The sequence below is a fragment of the Suillus bovinus genome, assembly GCF_016758785.1.
Source record: "Suillus bovinus strain UH-Sbo-P2 chromosome Unknown EDB93scaffold_36, whole genome shotgun sequence".
NCBI classification, from domain to species: Eukaryota; Fungi; Basidiomycota; class Agaricomycetes; order Boletales; family Suillaceae; genus Suillus; species Suillus bovinus.
Window position 1 is genome coordinate 313,900 of NW_024542092.1, and position 20,031 is coordinate 333,930.

A 20,031-nucleotide genomic window follows, 5' to 3' on the forward strand; every position below is an offset into this window, starting at 1 on the left:
GCGTATCCTGAACGTTGGACAGTGAGGGCGACTTGAGGGAACTCGAAGGATCTTGAAATAATCCGATACCATGGATCGAAATATGTGATTCGGTTGGAGAAGGCTGCCTTGATGGTAGCCTTGAGGCAATGGTTTCAGTTGATCCTGTGTAGGACCCTGATCGAGAAGGATGAAGTAAACCGATATCTTGCTCATCCATCTCTGCCAGTGTTGTTGCCTCCATCATGGTCCAAAGCGTCAAAGATGCCGGACGACGCACACTCTGATGTCAAGCGATGTCAAGATCGGTTCGGCTGTCGCTAAAAACAACGTGTCAAGTCCAAACACGACGAATCTACACGTGGTTCGAGTTTAAAGTAGGATTTTGGGAAAATGCCTCCTTTTCCTTGATATCTACTACTCGTTGTTTCTCTTCTAACCACCTCGAGGCCGCCGAGCTGCGATCTTCGTCTTCTTGAACACGAGCTTGGGAGAAATTCCAATTCTTTTGTTCACGAGGACTTTATCCGAGTCGGTCGGATTTTGTACGACTATTGTAGCTAGGCGAATCATAGTGCATGATTGTCTTCTTGCCATCGCCCACTCGCACTATCTCTCCATATTTCTGTTTCAAACAGCACGGACCATTGTATCTTTATAAACCCTGTCATCTTCGTTTCTTGGACTACGTCCTTCAGCAACCATATGACAGTCATATCTTCCCAGATGGCTTCGGCGTCTACTGTGCCGTTGGGTCAACGTAGACCTATGACTGCCTACGCAAATGCCTTCGACGTAACACAAATACCAGTCAAAGCGTACGAGCAATACGATGGTGAGTACATATCTGGCTGACTGGGTGTCGTCCTCGTCCTGAATAAATTCGTACAGTCGGTGCGTGCGTCTCCGTGCCAGTAGCAACTCTATTCAAATGAATCTTCTTCAGTCATGACACCTGATGTGGAAAGTGTGCGATGGAGACATAGAATAGTCGAAAGACTCCAAAACCATGAAGCACCCAGGGTCTTTCGTCTGTGTCTGTTTGATGGAAAGAGCATTTTATACTCTGCCGCGCCGCTGGATCTTCCCGATGGCACTTCGGGAAACGTATGCACCCGATTATGGTTTAGTATTTTTATCCTGATATCGGCTACAGTACACGCTTGTTGTTCCCGGCAAAGGTCGAGTTACAGTCAAGGTAGCTCGCGTCGCGGGCGAGACAGTGACATTCGAGTACGCATTTTCAGTTCCAGTTTAAGCACACCTCATGACATGTGTGCTGCAGCGATCTCAAAAAGTTTCTCACCGGAAAAATCAGCGATCAGACGCCAAAGGTCTCCGTTGCACTTAATCTGCTTCAATTCATCATTCGTCAGGCTCCAAATCTGTAAGCCATACATTACGCAACCAATAGTATCACTAAAACTTTCTCTGTAGTAAGTACCCGAATAATGGAAGAGCGTACTTTACCAGCGGCGGCTCAAAAGATCTTCGCGGAGGTCTTCAGCTGTTTCGTGGATTCTTTCAGTGCGTCGTGTTACAGAACCTATTGATTGTGCCTCACGTTAGCGCGTAGGAGTGTCAGACCAGCAATCGGCAGAGTTCTCGTGAATGTCGACATCAGCGCAGCCGCAATGTGCGTCATAGAAATCACTTCTATTTCTTCTCATTGCGTTTCCTATTAGGTATAAACCAGGGCCGTTTGTGGATATTGCTCTGGAAGTTTTGAACACTCGAGGGAATACACGGGCCCTCAGCTTCAAAAAGCATAGCAAAGAGTGGAATATTCTCAGCCAATTTTTCCGGAATGTCCTTGTCGAAATAAAGTTGCCAAAAAAAACTGTGACGAAGAAAATTGTTGGTCTTGTTGAAGCAGCTGGACGATTTCCGTTCACTCAAGAGCAAGAAGATGGCTCATCCATTCCCACAACTGTGGCAGTACGCTCTGCATCAATTGCTTTCATTGTCACATCCCGCAGATGATTGATATTTGCGCAGGAATACTACTACAAAACATACAACATACGTCTATCGTTTCCTGACATCATCGGCATTGAATTGAGCCGTGGGTCTGGAAAAAACACCGTCATCCCGGCAGAGCTTTGCACTGTGGCCGCTGGCCAGCGGTACACACGTAAACTACCGCAAAACATGACGAGCATGATGGTTGATTTTTCCAAATTCAGGCCAGAGAAACGGTTGGAAATGATCGTTGGCCAAAAATGCGACCGAGTCCAACCTCCTGTGAGTCCTTAGCCGAAGTTAAGATTTATTAATCATTTTCGTCCAGACGCTTGAGTATGCCACCTCACCTTATATTCAAGACGCGGGAATGGAAATTTCGCAGAAACCGGTCATGGTACAAGGTCAACTTCTCAAAGCACCTACTATTTTCTACGGGAAAAAACAGCCGGCGGCAAGTAGCCTTTCCCGCATGTTGTTCAATTTAGCGAGATTTTGCCATAGGATGTAAACAACGGAGCGTGGAACATAACAAGGCAACATCTTCATTCCCCCGAGATCATCAGGGCGTGGGCAGTCGTGGATTACAGTCTAAGGCTGGATCAGAACGTTATTAAATCGTTCATGGACACACTTGAACAGTGTTGCATTGCACGGGGTATGTTGATTATGCTATTGAAAATCTGGTATTCACCGTGGTATTCTAGGAATGAGTATGATTTCCTCCAGGTTTGTGAGAGTGTTATTCACGATTTATTGTAGGCGTGAAAGCTAAGCCGTCATACAAACGAGGTAGTGGTGTCGGCTCGGTAGATCGGGTATGCGCTTTTTTTTTTTGAAGTTTTTGTTTGACTAAAGGGCGCAATTTCGAAGGATATCAAGGAAGCATGTTCGCTGGCATTGGTTTCAGCCGGAGCCCCTCGTGGTTACAACAAGCCACCTGAGATCGTACTAGTTATCCTGCCCCAATCTGCTGCTGATATCCGCCAAGATGTTAAGAGAGCGGGGGATGTCACCCTTGGCGTAGGTATCGTCATTGATTACAAATTTTTGGGCTGACTTGACCTCACAACTAGGTATCTACTCAGTGTGTGGTGGGTTCAGCTTGATATCTCGAACGTTAGTTATTTTCCAACACGTACTGCACAGCGGGAAGACAACATCGCAAAGTTTTCGGGGAGACAACTTGATCAATACTGCAACAACATCGCCATCAAGCGCGTAATATTTCAAAACATAATTTCGCATGAAACTCATCTAGACTTGTTTGTCTACAGAATCAACGCTCGGTTAACGGGAGTTAACTCTGTCCCATCATCGCCTGCATATGATTGGTTGACCAAAGACGATTTCATGTTTTTTGGTCTGTAATGCCATCAATGATCCGACATTTGCACTGACACCGTTTTCAGGGGCCGATGTTGGTCATCCTGGACCCGGTGTCCAGAACAAGCCTTCGGTTGCCAGTGTCGTCTTTTCGTATGACCGACACGGCGTCAAGTATAGTGCAACATCGAGGGTACAGCAACCGCGACAGGAGAGAATAGGCGAGCTTGGTCCTATGGTTTATGTACACACTGCCTTCTGGTTGTCGGGACAATTAATTTGTCATTTACAGGACGCCATTACACGATATGGCAAGGTCAACGGGAAAGCCCCGAGAAGACTCATGTTCTTCAGAGACGGTCTCTCTGAAGGTGAATATGCAGGTGTCGGTGAACTGGAGTTCCAAGACATTAAAGGTTCGTTGGAGACAAAGATTTTGCAGAAGATTGATAAACTTATTTATCTAGAGGCTGTGAGAAGAGTTTGGGCCGAAGTCAAATTAAATGACCCTTCGCCCCTAATCACCTACCTCATCGTGGGGAAGAGGTAATCTTCCACTTTGCACAGGCAAGAATCGACCACTAACTTGCTTCGTAGACATCACATTCGCTTCTTCCCCACAAACCCGTACGCACCCTTTCCTGTGCTTTTGTTCCTTATTGAGTAGTTCTCATAGTCAAGATGGAGATCGAAAGAGTGGCAATGTACAAGCTGGGTTCGTCGCCAGCGAAGGTATCGCCAATCCGATTGCCAAGGACTTTTACCTTTTGTCCCACGGCGGGCTACTTGGAAGTTGGTGCACAGTATGTGCAGCGATTCAGACTAACTGATATGTCTGGCCATTTCCAGCAAGCCGACCTGCCCACTACATAGTATTGAAGGATGAGATTTTCAATTTTGATATCAGGCCGTAAGTTTCAGCCAAAGAACGCACAAGTATTGACTAAATTTTGTGCATTCTTAGCATACAAGAGGTGGCATATACTCTTTGCCATGCGTATGTGAGCGCAACTCGATCCGTCTCCATACCTGCCCCTGTGTATTGTACGTGCTTCTGCATCTTTTATCAAGTAAATTCTTAACAATTTTCTTCAAAGATGCGGATGTACGAGTATTCTTGTAGACGCTTTGGAGCTGTAACTGATTTCATGTCTCACTATTTTAGAAGGTCTGCGCTCGCGCCGAGTATCACTTTGATACCAGTTTACGGTACATGGACAGCGATGTTGCAACTGTAGCGAGTTCGAGTAGTTGTGAGAAGCAGACATTTAACCTTAGCCAGTGGCGATCGGGCTATGCACAAACCCACTCACTCATGCTGGCCAGGATGTTTTTCGCGTGAGATTGTAGCTTTAAACTTTTAGTGTTTTGTCGATACTAGCGTCGTGTTCATTAGCCCCACTGTATGTACCTACCTGTGTTCTTGCTGGGTGTTCTATTTAGGTGCTCAGTGCAGTATCATCCCATGGCTGCTGATATAAAGCAAGCACCTAATGGTGGACGCTCTGTGGTACGAAGAGGCTGATGATAGTCCGGATCCTCTGATAATGGGAGAAGTGCACGTAGATGATGATGATTAGTTGCGAAGAAAATGCACAACATAAATATCTCGGTATGTTGTTCACACACCGTGTTCGAGCATGGGGTGGCTGGACGCGTGCCACCAGGTGACTATAGAAGGAAATCACAGAAGAAAATATATCAATATGCACAAAAGTGACCCGGGAAGTTCCACTCCCAAGCGGTCGGTGCTGATTAGAAGTGTCATTAGGTGAACTGTGAGAGAGAGGTGGGACACTAGACTCTAGTCGCAGGGTTCCGGTACTCCTTTGAGATACGAACATCGATGATGAATGCCATGCATCCCGCAGTTGATTTAATATCATGTTGATCAGTATTACTGTGAAGTTCAAGTACTCGAGATGAGGAGCAGTGAAGATAGGTCAGCCTATCTGCAGCGATCCCAACTTACAAACTAGTGATCGAGAAGGTGTAGAGGTTGCAGCGACTGAAGATTGGGAACAATGAAGAAATCGCCCGTGCCACTGGCAACCCATCACTGTGATGTGACTAAAAATCACGTGCGCATTACGCGACGGGAATCTGATTCCAGACTCCAGTCTCCAGCGGTCCCCCTTGCTGACTCAGCCTGACGTGATTTACTCGACTAACCACATATTCAACGTGAAAGATGACAGGCGCTAACTACATGGGAGGGAGAAGGTTAGTGAAAACCAAAATTTATGTTGCCTAAATTCCTTATATCATGTAGGAATGCTGCTCGAGCGCGTACCAAAGACAGTACAGGTCGGGTTCAGAAGCGACATTTCGGTCAACAGAGGTTGGCAGCTGCATTGTGCAACACGAAGGAAGGAAGGGGAAAGCCTGAAAAGATGTCCCTGAAGTCTGTTTTACGTCAAATCAATTTTGCTCATGCACAACGAGACGCGAAAATCAAAGGCAACCACCCTGGGCCATCCACTGCACATAATACAAAAACATTATGCGACACATCGATCACCCACAGAAACTCATTTGGCACCCAAAAATGCAGCGAACGATTTTCCAAGATACTTCGAATGCTTGATTTTTCTGATCGTATGTGATATATCCCCCGATATCTGTCGACCTGTCTTATACTATGCGCTGATCGTGTTAGCGGTGGCCTATCGTGATGCAATTGACCGCATATTATTGATCCCTCTTTCAGAAATGATTGGTCTGCCAATGCAGGGAAAGTCACCCCACACCGACTCGGAAGATGGAGGCCCCGGCATTGATCCCGATGAACATATTCCCCTGCCTATCGATGCTGATGGCGAGTCGAACGTTCAGGTAACATCAGAGAGAACAGTGAGCATCTGAGTACTACACTGACCATATCCTTAGTTTCAAGGAACGTCTAGTGACATATTCTCTCTCACTGGTCGGTCTTCAGGAAGCGCTGGCCATTTGTTCCCAATGAAGAACGACGACGACGCAGGAATTTACGATGATCATTCGAGTGGACGAATGTCGCGGTCTTCTTCACCGAACCATCGTACAATCACTAATCATGAGAGTCCACTACGGAGTATCGAGGCAGATGGTCTTCACAGAAACTGGATCAATGACTCAGGTTATGCCGACATGGATACTGCTGAGACAGGAAACCTTCGTGGATCCATACTTACTCACGATCTTCACGACCTGCAACGATTTGCCTCATCTCCGTCAAACAGCTTTCGGTTCTCTTCCGCTTCTAATTCTCAAAGAACAGAAGAGTACATTCTCGACATGGACACGTCACCACCCTCATCGCAAGGCTTTTCACAATTGCATGGTGAATGGAGTTCCGACCACAAACATTTCTTACAACGATCGCCATCCTCCTCCACTTCCCCGATTGGTTCCCTTACGCCCATCGTTGCGCATGATTCTCCTGAGTCCTTCGGATGGAATAGCTCCATCAAGTGCAGCAATATTACATCACAGTCTCTTTGCCACACGAATGATGTTAAGCAATTTTCGACTTCACCACCCTTCGAAACGCAATACGTTCCTGCAACTCCTCAAAAGGCTCGGAAGATAATCCACACTGTCCAAACGTCGGAAGTGATTGCAAAATCCTTCGCCGAGATATCTAACACAAGACATAGTCGACCTTTTCAGACCTCATATGCTGCCACTCAAACAGAACCTGTGGAATCACACACTTTCAATTTGTCGCACGGGTTTTCTTCTTTTGGCGACTCGGATATACATGACCCTGGATTGCCTTTGGACATCCTGAATGACCCGGACCCATGGAGAACGATTGGGAAGATCTTAAATCTTGGGGTCGTAGAGCAACACGACAATGACGACATCGCTTTTACTCGCGGTCGGGAGGGTGTCGGCTATGTCAGGCGTCGTTTGGACGAATCAGCACATATACGGAATACACCACATAATTCGACAATAAGCCCGCGATCGGCCGAGTCAAAAAGCGAAGATCAACCCAAGACAATGATGAACGATGAGGAAGAACACTTGCGGGAAACCTCCGATCATTGTCACCATCATCTTCAACATCCAGAAGATTCACAGTGGAAAGAAAGACCTCCGCCTGATCACCCCAACCTTGCCAATGTCACGAAATTCACAAACGAGCCCCTTTGTGCCTTTACAGTAGCAGAGTCGGAGATGCAAACAGAGTCACCTTGCGTCCCTACCGCATTCGCACATCGAGTCTCACCCCATGGTGTACAATGCAGTGAAATAGATGACGATGATATGTATGGAGGGCCTTGTTTATTTTGGGACTCGGACGAAGAAGATGAATAGTTTTCAACGGAACATTTTGCGCCAGCCTCGCACCGGCAATAGCCGGACAGTTATAATCACGAGTCACCTGATTTGATTTGACGCGTCTTCTGTAGTACTAGTGCTTTAAAATCATTCCTGTCTATGCACGACACCTTTGATGCAGCTAGACCTAAACCCTTTTCCGTCACTGGTCCCTCTGAATAGCTTATATACCGTCGAGTCATGCAACGCTTTTATCAGATGATTACCACGATGGGAATGTGTACTGAATATAACGCTGAAGGCCACCGAGCAATATACGGTATGCTTCGTTTTCGTTATCTCTAGTGCGCAAAGTTCATACCTCATTTGCCAATGCAGACCATGTTTCGTCGATTATCGAAAATGAAAATGAACCCACATCTGCAGATGCACAGGCACCGCCTGCGCTTGTCTTCTACGCGACGCGGAACATCCTGCGCCCCCACTTTATTCTGGGGCAGATCCCAGATTTACTTGACTGCCTAGCCATGGTTGACACTTTCCGAAAATATGCAGTTGAGGCGTCTGCTGTTGCGTTGTCGTGGCAGGAATACTATGCGAAGGAACCTAATTCTGATCCAGACATGACACTACTCACGGAAAGAGAGCTAAAGAAACTCCAAGATCATGTTACGAACGACGAAGATGACAGGCTGCATTATATATTGGTCACTAAGAATCTGTGTCTATTGGTGCGTTTCTCAAAATTCAAGCTCGACCTCTTTTTAGCTTCATTTCAGATAGCATGTTTACTATCTTATGACGGCACCGGAGTCGTACATGCTCGCAGAACATCTGAATGACTATTTTCCAGGATGCTTTCCAGGCCACGATATACCGTCTAAACTATTGTTTCAACACAGCCTTTCTGACAGTGAGAAACAGATTATGGAGATGGCATATCAAGAATGCAAGGAGTGGATACTGGACGTCACCCAATGGGAAGAGGAACGCGAACAAGAACAAAAACAGTCGCTTATGATGTAAGTCTTTCCCTAGTCTCCATGACAGACGCTAACAGTCTTAAGCTTGACTGCAGAACAGGCCGACGCCGCATTCGAGCAGGCTTTTCCAGAGAAATTTCCTCCACCATTTTCTCAGGAAGAACTAGTTTCAGATTTGAATGACTACTTGAACACCGTGGAGAGAATGATTCGCAGGTTGGAGGATTATTTTCCTTCAAACAAGGTTCTGGAGAGATTAAAGCCGTCGGTCTGAATAGCATCATGTTCCATTTTTCCTGGTCGTGAGTTTTGAATCATGCTAATATATGCACCCCCTAATACGGAGGGCAAGTCATGAAACAGACAGGTGACGTGCTGCTCCTGGCGCACCCCATATTGATGTTGCCGAGCGAGGCGACACGCAGCTATGGTAGATAGCACAATACTAGTGCCAGGCTACTGGTAGTAAGAAGTATCTAAGTAAATGGCGACATTGAAGTTCACTTTGAACAAAAGTGTCGTTATGTACATAATAAGCAAACATAACTCACAAGCGACAACAACGCTTACGACATTCAGTGGGATTCAATATCCCTACTAGTACCGGCCTCCATTCATGACCTGCCGGTGATCATTTTGACTCATGGCACCGTTCAACCCGCCGAATACAATCCTCAGCGGATTCAAAGAAAGACCAGAGGCTTTACTTGTACAGGGCAAGTTCTCTTGATTATGTTTGCAGGCGTAGCATGCTCAACGATGGTATCTTCAGGTGACAAATTGTATGTTGGAACAGCAACAGGCAATCTCTTCATCTACGAGTACAACGAACTTTCTGGTATGCTACTGTGGGATGCTGGTTACGTTGATGTACTCATTTCAATACCAAGAGAATGGATCAACTTTGGTGGACACTAAGAAGGGTTTGTCTCGTAGACCTATTGACCAACTGGGCTATATCAAGGATATCAATTCCCTGGTCTCCCTCTCTGGTACGACCAATAATATAGTCATATCTGTCAAGTGTCGTGAATTGAGCATTTCCCTCAGAAACTATACCAACTCTGTATCCTCTTCCAAGCTTTGCTCCTCCGAAACCACTTACAAGAGCCAAGGGTGCATTGACATTCGCTGTTCACTCTTCCGTGCACAACCTCGACTCAAGTGATGCTCAAGGTGGTGCTCATACTGTCGGCACAGGCACGATTCCTACGATGGTAACACAACTTATAGTCGGGTGCCGAAGGAAGGTAGTGATATACACGTGGAAGGATGGTGAAGCACAGGAAATCAGGGTACGAATTTGCTGCATTTCTAAGACCCATCTAAGCCAGCACGTAGGAAACCGTTCTTCCTCACTCGCCGCGTGTTGCAGTGTTTCTTGATAGTGATAACGTTTGCTTTGCATACTCACCTACCGAGTATGCTCTGTTCTCCATAAGTAAGCTCACAACACTTGATATCATCACACCTATACCTGCGAATGTATCCATGGGCGCGTTTTCTGGGCTTACTGGGTACATGACCCTTGGTCTGGGGGCCAGAGCCAAACCTGGGTTGGTACGGCTGAGCGATACCGAGGCACTCATTGTCAAAGACGGTATGATACAAGTTTTATATTCGATACAATAGACAGCTGAAGCTTCTGGTAGATCAGGGGTTTATCATAGGCACTGATGGAAGGCAGACCAAGCCAACGACGATCGATTGGCCAAGTCCACCCGATGAAATTGGTCAGTATTCCAATCTACCCTGTCGCTCCCAGTTTTCTGATGGTCTTGTCTAGCCTTTGTCAATCCATACATTTTCTCAATACTTCCTCCTGGTACCGTCCCGGTACCGAACGGAGGTACTTCTCTTCCATCTGGAGGCGCTCCAGCTGCCCCTCAGTCGTCTTTCATCCCCTCTCCAGTTGTGCAAGTTATATCGTCACTGACAACACAACCTGTCCAAACCCTCTCCTTCCCACCCACATCATCAGCATCCTCTACTGCCACTTGCACAATTAGACTCTTGACGCCTTCTCCTGCTGCCAAGGCATCTATCTTCCTTGTCGCTACTCCGAGCGACCGCACAGTAGCTACTTCCGAGGGCAGCTCAATATGGCAAATCCGGATGAGGTCATGGGGAGATCAGATTGATGAACTTGTTGAACGCTGTCTCTATTCGGATGCACTATCATTGCTTGATACTTTAGACAAAACTCTTTTACCAGACAAGGTTGGTTTTCAATCACGCCTTGAGTGACAGACGTAATGACATTTACCTTCTGAAGAACCAACAACGAATTCACATTCGCGCCCTTCACGCTGTGTCGCAGTTCCGATTAGGAAAATTCGACGATGCAATAAATTCTTTCATCGAGCTTGATCTCAACCCCGCCAAGGTCGTTGCCCTCTATCCTGAGCGCATTGCCGGACGTCTTTCTGTTTCTCCAGATAACTGGATATCACTCTTCGGGGGACCTGTAAACCAGCAGTCACTCGCGCCACAGAACGATGATGCCATATCCACAAAGTCCCAGAATGAAGGCAATGAAAGCAAAGAAAAACTTTTGGAGCAATCAGGGTCCTCTGCGATGCCAGTCAGGGCTGCCGTTCGTCGTGGAACTGCCTTTGTGGCACTTTTATCCTCCTCGAAGGACAAAGATGATGACGTAGTATCTATTAGTGGGAAGAAGAAGGTAAAGCAAGTAGGTCGGTCAGACGCTTTGTCTTTGTTAATTCGTCGCCTCAACAATTCTTCCAGATGACTTTAGCCGGTCGGTGGATGCTCTATGGCGATATCTTACCGATCGTCGTCCGAAAGTTGCAGGCGCGCTCGCAGCGGTACAGATTGCACCAGCTCAGTCTCACCAATGGCCTTTCCTCTCCGAGACGTCGACCGAAGAATTATTTGCATTGCCGAGCATTCCTTTGCCTCTGTTGACTCCAGAGCAGCTTGTGCGGTTTGCGCAGATTGTGGACACAGCACTCTTCAAGTCTTATCTTGTGACTCAGCCAGCCCTCCTTGGTGCACTTTGTCGATTGGCCAATTGGTGTGAAGTATCAGAAGTTGAGGAGGAGCTCCGGGCACGAGAGGTGTGTCGAACGCACACACGCATCCGAATGTGGCATTTACTAACGCTACCAGAAATTTGTGGAGCTTATATATCTGTATAATGGAAAGAAGATGCATGCTAAGGCTCTCAATCTCCTTCACCAGTGAGTATTCATGCCTTTTACCGATCGCGCTTACAGACCAATGACCTTACCCAGGTTAAGTGAGAAGGAAACGGACATGAGAGACAAGCTTGACCCGTCTATATCTTACCTGCGAAAACTTGGTCCTGAGTACATCGACCAAGTATTTGAGTCCTCCCGTTGGATCTTTGAAGAGGACCGTCATATGGCTTTCGAGGTGGTCCTTGCGTATATTTGTCCGGTTCATTGCTGACAATTATCTCTCATTCAAGATATTTACATCTGATGACGTTGAACTCCCTCGAACTCAAGTAACGGATTACCTCGAAAAGATTGATCTTTCCATATCTACTCGTTACATCGAGTATCTGATTGATGAGAAAGGCGAAGAGAGTCCTGCATTTCATGATCGGCTGGCAGAGCTCTATCTGAATATGACTTTGAGTGCTCGCAAACGAGGAGACGAGGGTTAGTCGCTATTTTTCCAGTTGATAACTTTTCTGACCAATTTCTGCTAGCAAATGAGTTGGAAGTTTACTTAAAGCTCCTCCATTTCATTGACGTCACTTATCACTACCGCCCCGATCGCTTGTATGGCTTACTGCCGGAAAGTCAGTTACATAATAATACTCACCGTGGATGTTGATTCTTACGTTTTATAGACCTGTATGAAGCGCGAGCTGTGTTGCTGGGCCGTATTGGAAGGCACGAACATGCTCTCGAGCTCTACGTTTACAAGCTCAAGAATTATGCCAAGGCCGAAGAGTATGTCTGTTTTCTCAGCTACAATCTCGATCTCTTGTTGACCTTACCGTAGATACTGCAAGCGAATATATAATCCAAACGAAATCACTAAAAGCATCTTCTTAACTCTTCTGAGGCTCTACCTCCGCCCCACTGATAAAGCAGCGCCGAATTTATTACAGCCTGCCTTAGACTTGATCAGTCGACATAGTCCTCGCTTAGACTCTGTTGAAACTCTTCAACTTCTTCCTCCCCTGGTCACCGCTCATGACGTGCGCCCATTCCTTCAAGAAGCTTTGCGAGCACCAATTTTCGACAGCCACGTTATCCGCAATATCCACAAAGCGCAGAATGAACAAGTTGCGAGGAAGCTGATGCTGCTAGAGTCTAGGCGTGTCAGAGTCACAGATAGTAGAATGTATTTCCAATATTCTTTCTGCGTGGATGTTGCCTGATGACTCGTGCAAAGCTGTCCCCAATGCCATAAGCGTCTGGGTAGCAGTGTCATCGCAGTTCATGCTCCTAGGTGAATACGATATTTGCCTCTACGATATATTCTGACATGCCCATTCTTTCAGGGGAGAAGTGACTCATTATCAGTGCCGCGATGCTTTTGCCCGGAGGCTTGTTGATCCCACGAGGAGATGATGACTATATTCATTGTGCTACACAGCATTTTGGTTCGACTCCACTGAGCTAAGTCCCCCACCCGTAGTCCACTGCTGTCTATATCTATCTCCTTGTGCATGTGAATTACTCCTTCTTCTTGCCTTATCGGTCTTCCAACCCCTCATTGAAATATCTCCATCGCCGTCCAATAATCTACCCATTGTGCTGCGTCCGCTGAAGACAGCGACTTCAGCTCCTTCATCGTTGGACTGATACGCTCAGCCACGGCGGTGGTCAATGAAATCATGCCAGCCGCTTCGCAGCTCATCTCTCCAGACGCCCTGATCGCGATATCTGATCGAGCCATGAAACGCAGGAAGTTGAGAAGTTTGATGGCAGGCTGCAATCGAAGATGAGAGAACGTTCTGACCTCTATATATAGAGACACGTACGATACGCTTCAAAGTCTCTTTGCTCAAGCCCTTGGCACTCGATTCGAGCTTTTCGAACCACTCCGAGAACGGCACAAGTGGTAGCGGGTAGCTTGTTATCTTGCGCTCGAACAAGGCGTCCGCAATGGATTGTATCAACATTGTACTCACGACCGGTCTCGGATGCCGCAGATCCACCACAATGGGAGGTTCTTCTTCCGCGAAAGCTACATCAAGAATAGCATTTGATACGGCGTGTGGAGGGATCCAAGACACGACCTAAACCGGGCATGTCATGAATAAACACCCTCGGTAGTGACTGACTTACTCCTTTGGCTTCCGGAAGTGCGCCTAAACTTACACTTGATGCGATGGTGACCGGTAGCCAGTCTTTTGTAGACCAAACTCCTCGCGGGGGTCCTCCTGATATGTGACCAATTCTGAATGATGACGACGGTAACTTGCTGTTGACGAGAACCTTGTTTGGAACAGTATTCGTAGAATCTATGCCCTCTCGAAGTAGCTTGTGACTTACCCTTCCCGAAATATACTTGCTCGCGCCATAACCAGGACCTGCTGCGACCCCTGCGTCGTATTGTACTTCTCCAGGGAGTGGTCCTTTCGTTCTATCCGAACTTTGAGCATATAACATGGAAGATGTGAACATGAAACGCGGTTTTGGATGATGTGGAGAAGTGCCAAGTCTAAGATTCCGCGTTCCCCGTACATGAAAGTCGAATGACGAGAGCCCCGCATTCAAGTTGGATGTCCAAGCGTTGTGAATGATGACAGTGGCAGACGTGCAGATCTACGCTATTTTTAATTAATTTTCTGACACTGGAATTGAAGCAAACCTTCTGATACAACTCCTTATCCAGACCTAGGTGATCAGCGGAAGTATCGGTTTCTACATACACTAGTTTGTCTGACTGAAGCAGGGTGAATTCAAAACCGCGATATTTGAACGAATCTTCCTGTCGTTGTTGTATCGACGCCTCCTTTGACGGGCGATTGAGGGCATGTACCACGGACACGTCCTCTCGCTGGAGTAGATCTGCAAGCAGGTATGAGCCAAGACCACCCGTAGACCCAGTCAGGACAACGACATGATCGCTTTGGCTGCACCCAGTAACTACAGTGTTGTCGGCGCCTGCGACAGAGTTCCCTAATCCGACTGAATACCTCTCGATCATGTTTTCGATATCAGCCTTGGATGCACCATTCCGCTGCAATACAGCCTTAATGACGCTTTCCGCGAGCCGGTGAATCGAAGGACTTGAAAATATGATGTCCGGGTCAATCCGCAATCCTGATGCCTGAACGTCGCGATCTGAAGATGTGCAGAGAGCCGATGATGCGATTTTTGAGCAATGTCGCAGAGAGACTAGAGGCACGAAGTAAGCAAAGCATTGGCCTGAACTCTTTTTCGACCTACCTGTCAAAACTCTGAGCGGAAAGGTCTATATCAGGATCAACTGCATTGTCGGCGTTGGCAGCACCAGCGTGGACCTTGAGCCATCCCTCGACGTCTTACACAGTCCAGCTTGTGGGCAAAGGTATATCAAAACCTGCTCTAGCGCTGCCCTCCACCTTTTCATATCTGTCACCCGTGAAGTCTAGTTGACACAGAGATCCGTCAAGGGGAGGGTAATTAGCACATCTTTGATCATTTGAAGCGACCATGATGAATGTTGGTGCACACTTATAGGCTGACTATTGAGAGGAGATTCATGGACGAATAAATAGTCATTTTCAAGCGAGTAGTGCTCTGTTCGTACTCGAAGCCTTCATCGGTTAAAACACGAGTCCGACTGTGTTTGGCTTCAGTTGACATCCAGTTTACGTGCACTGTAACTTGTCGCGGCTTCGGGGTTGAGGTCGTGGCCGATTCATGTTACAATGTGTTAATATCTCGCCCGCATTGACTAATAAGTTATTGAATTTGTCAGAGTGTAATCAGCTGTGTAATCGGAATCGATTAATGAGACGCACGGGAAAAGAAACCAGCACATATTAAATGGCTCTCTAATCTTCTCCATTTGGATATCTAAACTGACTTCCAGAGAAAATTCCACTGTGTGTCGTGATCGTTGCCGTTGAACCCATGCTGCATGGAACCGACCGTAATGCGAGAGACTAGTGAAGACCGCCGCCAAAGATGCGGGCGAAACCAACGTGTTGAACCTTTTCTTGGACCCCGGATGTATCTCCCGACCCCCATGTAGGTGACCCAATTCACATTGAAACATCTTAAATTTTGTATTCTATACGAAATCAAACGCTTTGGTAGTCATGTCTGCCTATCTGGCACAATGGGCCTTTTCGCCCAATGCTATTGATCTTCTGAAGACCTCTAAATATGTTGTAAGTCTGCTATTGATGTCGTGACACCTGGGGTGAAGCTGCTTCAAGCTGGTCGTGATCACTGATCAATTATTACAGAGGTACAGTTTTTATAGGGAACTAGCGTTAATATCGGCGAGTCACAATTAAAACTGTTAGGCGCACTTGCGGTACTCAACCTAAACCAACTTGCACATCACTATACCGCGTCCGAGAGATCAGCTCGCTTCAACTCTGGGTATTCAGTGAGCTACTCGGTTACCATTCAATCTTGAATCTGATTCATTGAATATTTTGAAGGGAGGTGTTGTCGGTGGGCTGTTCGACGCATAAGTATGGACCACTGTTGCTACTCGTTTCGAGAACCATCATCTTGAAATTTTGTCTCATGTCAATGATGACATCCCTAGCTGCAAAGGTCGTCTTTGGTATTGGATTCGGACTTTTGAAGCAGAGCCTGAGCTCACGGAACCTGCTTGTCCTTGCTCTTCATCTTTGCTTTGCTTCACGCGACACGCAGGCACCACAGTCACGGATACACCACGATGTATCATCTCTCAAAGATGCTAATTATGACATTTTGGTACCAACCTGCTGGTGAGCTGCTATGATGTTTAATGTCACTATCAATGACAGTGTTTCATACATCTGACAGTGAAAATGTGCTATATCGTACAGCATGCCCAAGGTTACCACATCTCTCAGACCCCCGCATTTGAGATCTTGTCGATAATGAATGCAGGCCCTAAGCGTGTTTGGATGATCACCAGTCTAGTACTAGTACTAGTTAGACGCATCGTGCCATCGATTATGGCAGATCGAATTAGAGGCAAAACAATGACTCACTTGGTCACGTTGAACATGGGCCACGCAAGGGCCACGAGTGCACAACTTCGACCTATCTACCCTTGAACTTGAAGTATTTTGCCCACGTCGTGAAATCCGTTCACCAGACAGATTCAATTTAGGTTGCACCCACCTTGCGACGACTTGTATGTCCCATTGCAAACTGCCACCAACCATTTTCTTCTCGTCTGGAGATAACACCGCCTCACACTTCACTACCTAGCCATGATTTGAACAGTGAGCATGTGCGTCATCGACCAAATCGGTGTGTCCTTCAAGGTTTATCGTCTCGTCGCAGCTTTCATCTGAGTACCTCAGGCTAGTGCTTATATGGACTAGTAGTAAGTTAGAGATGAACCGGCAACGGTTAGACCTTTCGCTATCATCGTTCGACTCATCATGGAACCGGTACATTACTCATTTTAAGTTAGCGAGCATACAGTCACTAGGCTAAGTGCCTGCCCAGACAAGTACAGTGCAGTGCATTTCTCGTCGGTCACAGTACCCTTATCGTACTTTGCGTTTTCATGACAGTTTTTGTAGCCTACGACCGAGGCAGAAGGTGAAGTGAGGATAAGGCACCATGTGGGAGAGGTTGCCGGTGACTTATCTGTTTCAAAATCAGTTTGTTGCGTGTGGAATACGTCAGAACGTCTTACATAAGAGACCTAGAAGTCTCGGATGGGTCGTTACGCTTCCGCCGGAACCTGGGTATGGGCAAAGAATACTGGACACATGACTTCCAGCATGTTCGGGTGGTCAAACATTCCGCGCACCTGACGCTGTTTTTCAGATCTCCGAGCAGTCGATAGAGCCTGGAGTATTCTTTCCAACTTGATCCAATCAGAACTACGCCGGTCTCTTTGGTCAAACGGGAGGAACAATTATTCATCCGATTCGAGGATAGTGCATACCGTACTATGCGTATCGGTAATATGGGCGCTAGATCCGAAGTCATTGACACTACCATATCGTTGCAGTATATATTTGTCGGGTTCACCACTCACTCCGACACACCATCTCTCCAGCATGTCATCAGTCACAGATGACCCCGGTCGGTGGACGCTGATCAATTTGAACCGTGATTATACTGATTATATAGGTTCGTCGACAGCTGCTCGGACAGTATCAGTGATACTCAATCTAACCCGTATGTGTTTCGTAGCAGCTTCTTCTGTTGTCGTTGCGTACGACTGGGGTGAGCAATGTAACATCGAGGAACTACTGGAAAGAACCACTAAAAGATGATTCCAGCACTAACGTTTGGACAGGAGGTAGGTTGGCTCAATTGTCGAGCAGGCATCTCACTAAATACTACTAGGTTGAATTGGTCTGGGTGAGCAACGTCCCAATCACAAAAGAAACAGAGCAATGCAATTGATTCAGGGCAGAAACGACGCTGGTCCTTCACGACCGCTCTTTTTCTTGCTGTACGTAGCTTAGCCTTGTTAGAAGCGCTGTGCTTACTTCAAAGTTTTCTAGGTGCGTTATATTGGAATGCTGTATGCCGCGTACGTTTGCCTAACATGTTGGTGCTGTGCTTCTGATTGATCTTTCACAATCAGTATCTTTGTGTTCAGTATGTCTCACGTCCACCGCATGTCTTTCTTTTACTAACCTTGGGCATCCAGCAATTCTTCCATCAGACTCCGTGACCAATAAGGTAAGCATTCTGCCGGTACCGACTCGGATGACTGTCATTCTCATACACCAACTGCTCTCCGATGTAGGGGTGAGTGAGATTCTCGACTAGCTTGTTAATTTAAATGACGAGTGCCACAGCTGTGAGTTCAATCGCATTGTGCAGTTTTAAGGCTCGTAATTTCTTTTTTCAGGTGAAATTATCAACACCGCACTATGGTGCACAAATTTTGTCGTCAACTGCATGCTAGGCGGTGAGCAACTTATCTATAGTACCTCAGCTTGACTGAGACATCGCGCAAGTCATCATGATCATTCGATTATTTGCCATGCATCAGCAATCGAGAAATGTGCTTATCTTTCTCGTTGTGATCTTCCTCGCTATCATGATTGCCTGCGGAGTGATTACTCTGATAGAAGTTCGCCAAATCCTAGGTGGTAAGATTATTTACGGACGAAAGATCGAAGTGAATAAAGCTCATGTGATGAATATCAGAGGACCTTATCCTCACCGGCACCCAACAGTGTCTTATTGGGGGAAACATACGTCTGACGGTTGAGTATTGGGTGCTCGGTACTACATGGGAGGTCCTCGCATTGTGCTTTGCACTTTGGAGTGCTGTAAAACACTTCCGCGAGCTGCAACGACCATGGGCGAGATGGACTATCGAGGACTGTTTCACAGTGTTAATAAAAACACATATGCTTTACTTTGTAAGGTTAGTTCATATTACTATTGGGGCTGTCTTCAGCACTGAAGTTGTGTATGTGCTAGCTTTGTTGCTGTGTCTTGCTTCCAACTTGGCTATTTGTCTCCAACGATTTTGGTACGCGGTTCTGTTACTGGTCTACATGCTACTACCGTTCATCACTTTTATAGTATCCAACCAACGTTACCACGCGGACCTATGGCGGTATTCTCCAAATTTTATCGTTCGTGCAGATGTTTGTACTGGGCCCACGCCTCATCCTCGATGTTCGAAGATATCATGCTAAGCTCATAGCTCAGTCTGATACATGGACTGCCATGACAACAATGGTCTTCCATGAGCACGTCCAAGCGTCAACTAGCAGTGATGTCTAGCACTTCCAATACTGAAATTAATCAATGATTCTCTGCAGGGAGGACGGGATTCTTGTCTTGGACTGATATGGTGTTCTGAAGTAAATTGAAAAGAGAGATAAGTCTGGGCACGCTGATATCACGTTGCGTTAGCCCATACTCATACATCCGCTGTTCAGAATGAATCAGAACGTCTTGCAGTAAACCAGCTGTTTGGAGTACCACAGGCTCACACCTACGTAAGAATATAAGATTAGACGGAAACGACGAGCATCAATGCAGAATACTCACTGCATCTGTTACCGACAGTGAAGGATACTTTACTGCATGCTTTCCGTGAGAGGAGTGTGTGTACGGGACATACTCAACGTGAAATGCTGATTGTGAGACACATTAGCACGATGTCAACTTGGAATCAGGAAATCGTGAGTTGAGCAATTTTGGGGATGCAGATTAATGTGCGAGCATAACTGACTTGGATCGAGATACTCAGCTCAAAAGAGAAATGAGACCACAAGGGAGAAAAGACGACTCGGGTATGCTCCGAGTCGGCATCACACTCAGTAATATCATGGCCACGTCGCAAATGTTATTCATAACGGCATGTTGTTTGCTACATTGAAATGGAGGTTCGAGATTCGCTTAAAGAAGTC

At 46.6% G+C, this 20,031-nt stretch overlaps 6 protein-coding genes across 6 annotated transcripts; 5 read left to right on the forward strand and 1 right to left on the reverse strand.

Annotated features, from left to right (window-relative positions):
* Positions 1 to 381: 381 nt before the first annotated feature.
* On the forward strand, positions 382 to 4,683 carry EDB93DRAFT_520345 (Piwi-domain-containing protein). Its single transcript, XM_041456618.1, has 25 exons — positions 382 to 814; positions 926 to 1,086; positions 1,136 to 1,212; positions 1,265 to 1,366; positions 1,417 to 1,506; positions 1,556 to 1,615; positions 1,665 to 1,917; positions 1,978 to 2,223; positions 2,270 to 2,395; positions 2,446 to 2,599; positions 2,649 to 2,654; positions 2,704 to 2,759; positions 2,815 to 2,964; positions 3,018 to 3,035; positions 3,091 to 3,158; positions 3,219 to 3,304; positions 3,354 to 3,511; positions 3,584 to 3,683; positions 3,735 to 3,813; positions 3,865 to 3,894; positions 3,944 to 4,059; positions 4,117 to 4,177; positions 4,232 to 4,311; positions 4,365 to 4,372; positions 4,433 to 4,683. The coding sequence occupies exons 1-25, from the start codon at positions 685 to 687 to the stop codon at positions 4,607 to 4,609; spliced, it is 2,592 nt and encodes an 863-aa protein (XP_041306725.1). The 5' UTR covers positions 382 to 684; the 3' UTR covers positions 4,610 to 4,683.
* A 740-nt stretch (positions 4,684 to 5,423) lies between these two features.
* On the forward strand, positions 5,424 to 7,674 carry EDB93DRAFT_521310 (uncharacterized protein). Its single transcript, XM_041456619.1, has 4 exons — positions 5,424 to 5,490; positions 5,540 to 5,865; positions 5,927 to 6,102; positions 6,157 to 7,674. Exons 1-4 carry the CDS (start codon positions 5,459 to 5,461, stop codon positions 7,570 to 7,572), a joined length of 1,950 nt encoding a protein of 649 aa, XP_041306726.1. The 5' UTR covers positions 5,424 to 5,458; the 3' UTR covers positions 7,573 to 7,674.
* On the forward strand, positions 7,675 to 9,099 carry EDB93DRAFT_521311 (uncharacterized protein). Its single transcript, XM_041456620.1, has 5 exons — positions 7,675 to 7,855; positions 7,915 to 8,267; positions 8,320 to 8,558; positions 8,604 to 8,821; positions 8,872 to 9,099. Exons 1-4 carry the CDS (start codon positions 7,777 to 7,779, stop codon positions 8,791 to 8,793), a joined length of 861 nt encoding a protein of 286 aa, XP_041306727.1. The 5' UTR covers positions 7,675 to 7,776; the 3' UTR covers positions 8,794 to 8,821; positions 8,872 to 9,099.
* Positions 9,100 to 9,162: 63 nt separating this feature from the next.
* EDB93DRAFT_1288619 (uncharacterized protein) lies at positions 9,163 to 13,213 on the forward strand (the record flags this gene model as incomplete). Its single annotated transcript, XM_041454534.1, has 18 exons — positions 9,163 to 9,239; positions 9,262 to 9,263; positions 9,292 to 9,357; positions 9,410 to 9,511; positions 9,570 to 9,814; positions 9,861 to 10,119; positions 10,172 to 10,252; positions 10,306 to 10,739; positions 10,795 to 11,215; positions 11,268 to 11,599; positions 11,652 to 11,722; positions 11,777 to 11,918; positions 11,974 to 12,169; positions 12,220 to 12,312; positions 12,364 to 12,466; positions 12,519 to 12,863; positions 12,915 to 12,971; positions 13,024 to 13,213. The coding sequence occupies 18 exons, from the start codon at positions 9,163 to 9,165 to the stop codon at positions 13,091 to 13,093; spliced, it is 3,096 nt and encodes a 1,031-aa protein (XP_041306728.1). The 3' UTR covers positions 13,094 to 13,213.
* Positions 13,214 to 13,235: 22 nt separating this feature from the next.
* Positions 13,236 to 15,168, reverse strand: EDB93DRAFT_1251492 (male sterility protein-domain-containing protein; the record flags this gene model as incomplete). The annotated part of the gene is made up of 7 exons (XM_041453163.1): positions 13,236 to 13,454; positions 13,507 to 13,764; positions 13,814 to 13,963; positions 14,021 to 14,293; positions 14,340 to 14,869; positions 14,921 to 14,931; positions 15,020 to 15,168. The coding sequence occupies 7 exons, from the start codon at positions 15,166 to 15,168 to the stop codon at positions 13,236 to 13,238; spliced, it is 1,590 nt and encodes a 529-aa protein (XP_041306729.1).
* A 2,535-nt stretch (positions 15,169 to 17,703) lies between these two features.
* On the forward strand, positions 17,704 to 19,889 carry EDB93DRAFT_1288651 (uncharacterized protein; the record flags this gene model as incomplete). Its single annotated transcript, XM_041454535.1, has 14 exons — positions 17,704 to 17,776; positions 17,840 to 17,872; positions 17,929 to 17,948; positions 17,996 to 18,010; positions 18,113 to 18,156; positions 18,240 to 18,253; positions 18,306 to 18,337; positions 18,405 to 18,406; positions 18,457 to 18,458; positions 18,510 to 18,569; positions 18,619 to 18,753; positions 18,812 to 19,034; positions 19,091 to 19,142; positions 19,196 to 19,889. The coding sequence occupies 14 exons, from the start codon at positions 17,704 to 17,706 to the stop codon at positions 19,397 to 19,399; spliced, it is 909 nt and encodes a 302-aa protein (XP_041306730.1). The 3' UTR covers positions 19,400 to 19,889.
* Between the last annotated feature and the right edge of the window lie 142 nt (positions 19,890 to 20,031).

Bases quoted from the DNA above. Each gene is read 5' to 3' on its own strand.
- EDB93DRAFT_521311 (XM_041456620.1), top strand. From the start codon at position 7,777: ATGCAACGCTTTTATCAGATGATTACCACGATGGGAATGTGTACTGAA. The intron at 7,856-7,914 runs GTATGCTTCGTT...TTGCCAATGCAG, and splicing joins AGGCCACCGAGCAATATACG to ACCATGTTTCGTCGATTATC. The intron at 8,268-8,319 runs GTGCGTTTCTCA...CATTTCAGATAG, and splicing joins CTAAGAATCTGTGTCTATTG to CATGTTTACTATCTTATGAC.
- EDB93DRAFT_521310 (XM_041456619.1), top strand. From the start codon at position 5,459: ATGACAGGCGCTAACTACATGGGAGGGAGAAG. The intron at 5,491-5,539 runs GTTAGTGAAAAC...TATATCATGTAG, and splicing joins AACTACATGGGAGGGAGAAG to GAATGCTGCTCGAGCGCGTA. The intron at 6,103-6,156 runs GTAACATCAGAG...CCATATCCTTAG, and splicing joins ATGGCGAGTCGAACGTTCAG to TTTCAAGGAACGTCTAGTGA.
- EDB93DRAFT_520345 (XM_041456618.1), top strand. From the start codon at position 685: ATGACAGTCATATCTTCCCAGATGGCTTCGGCGTCTACTGTGCCGTTG. The intron at 815-925 runs GTGAGTACATAT...AATCTTCTTCAG, and splicing joins AGCGTACGAGCAATACGATG to TCATGACACCTGATGTGGAA. The intron at 3,684-3,734 runs GTTCGTTGGAGA...TTATTTATCTAG, and splicing joins GGAGTTCCAAGACATTAAAG to AGGCTGTGAGAAGAGTTTGG.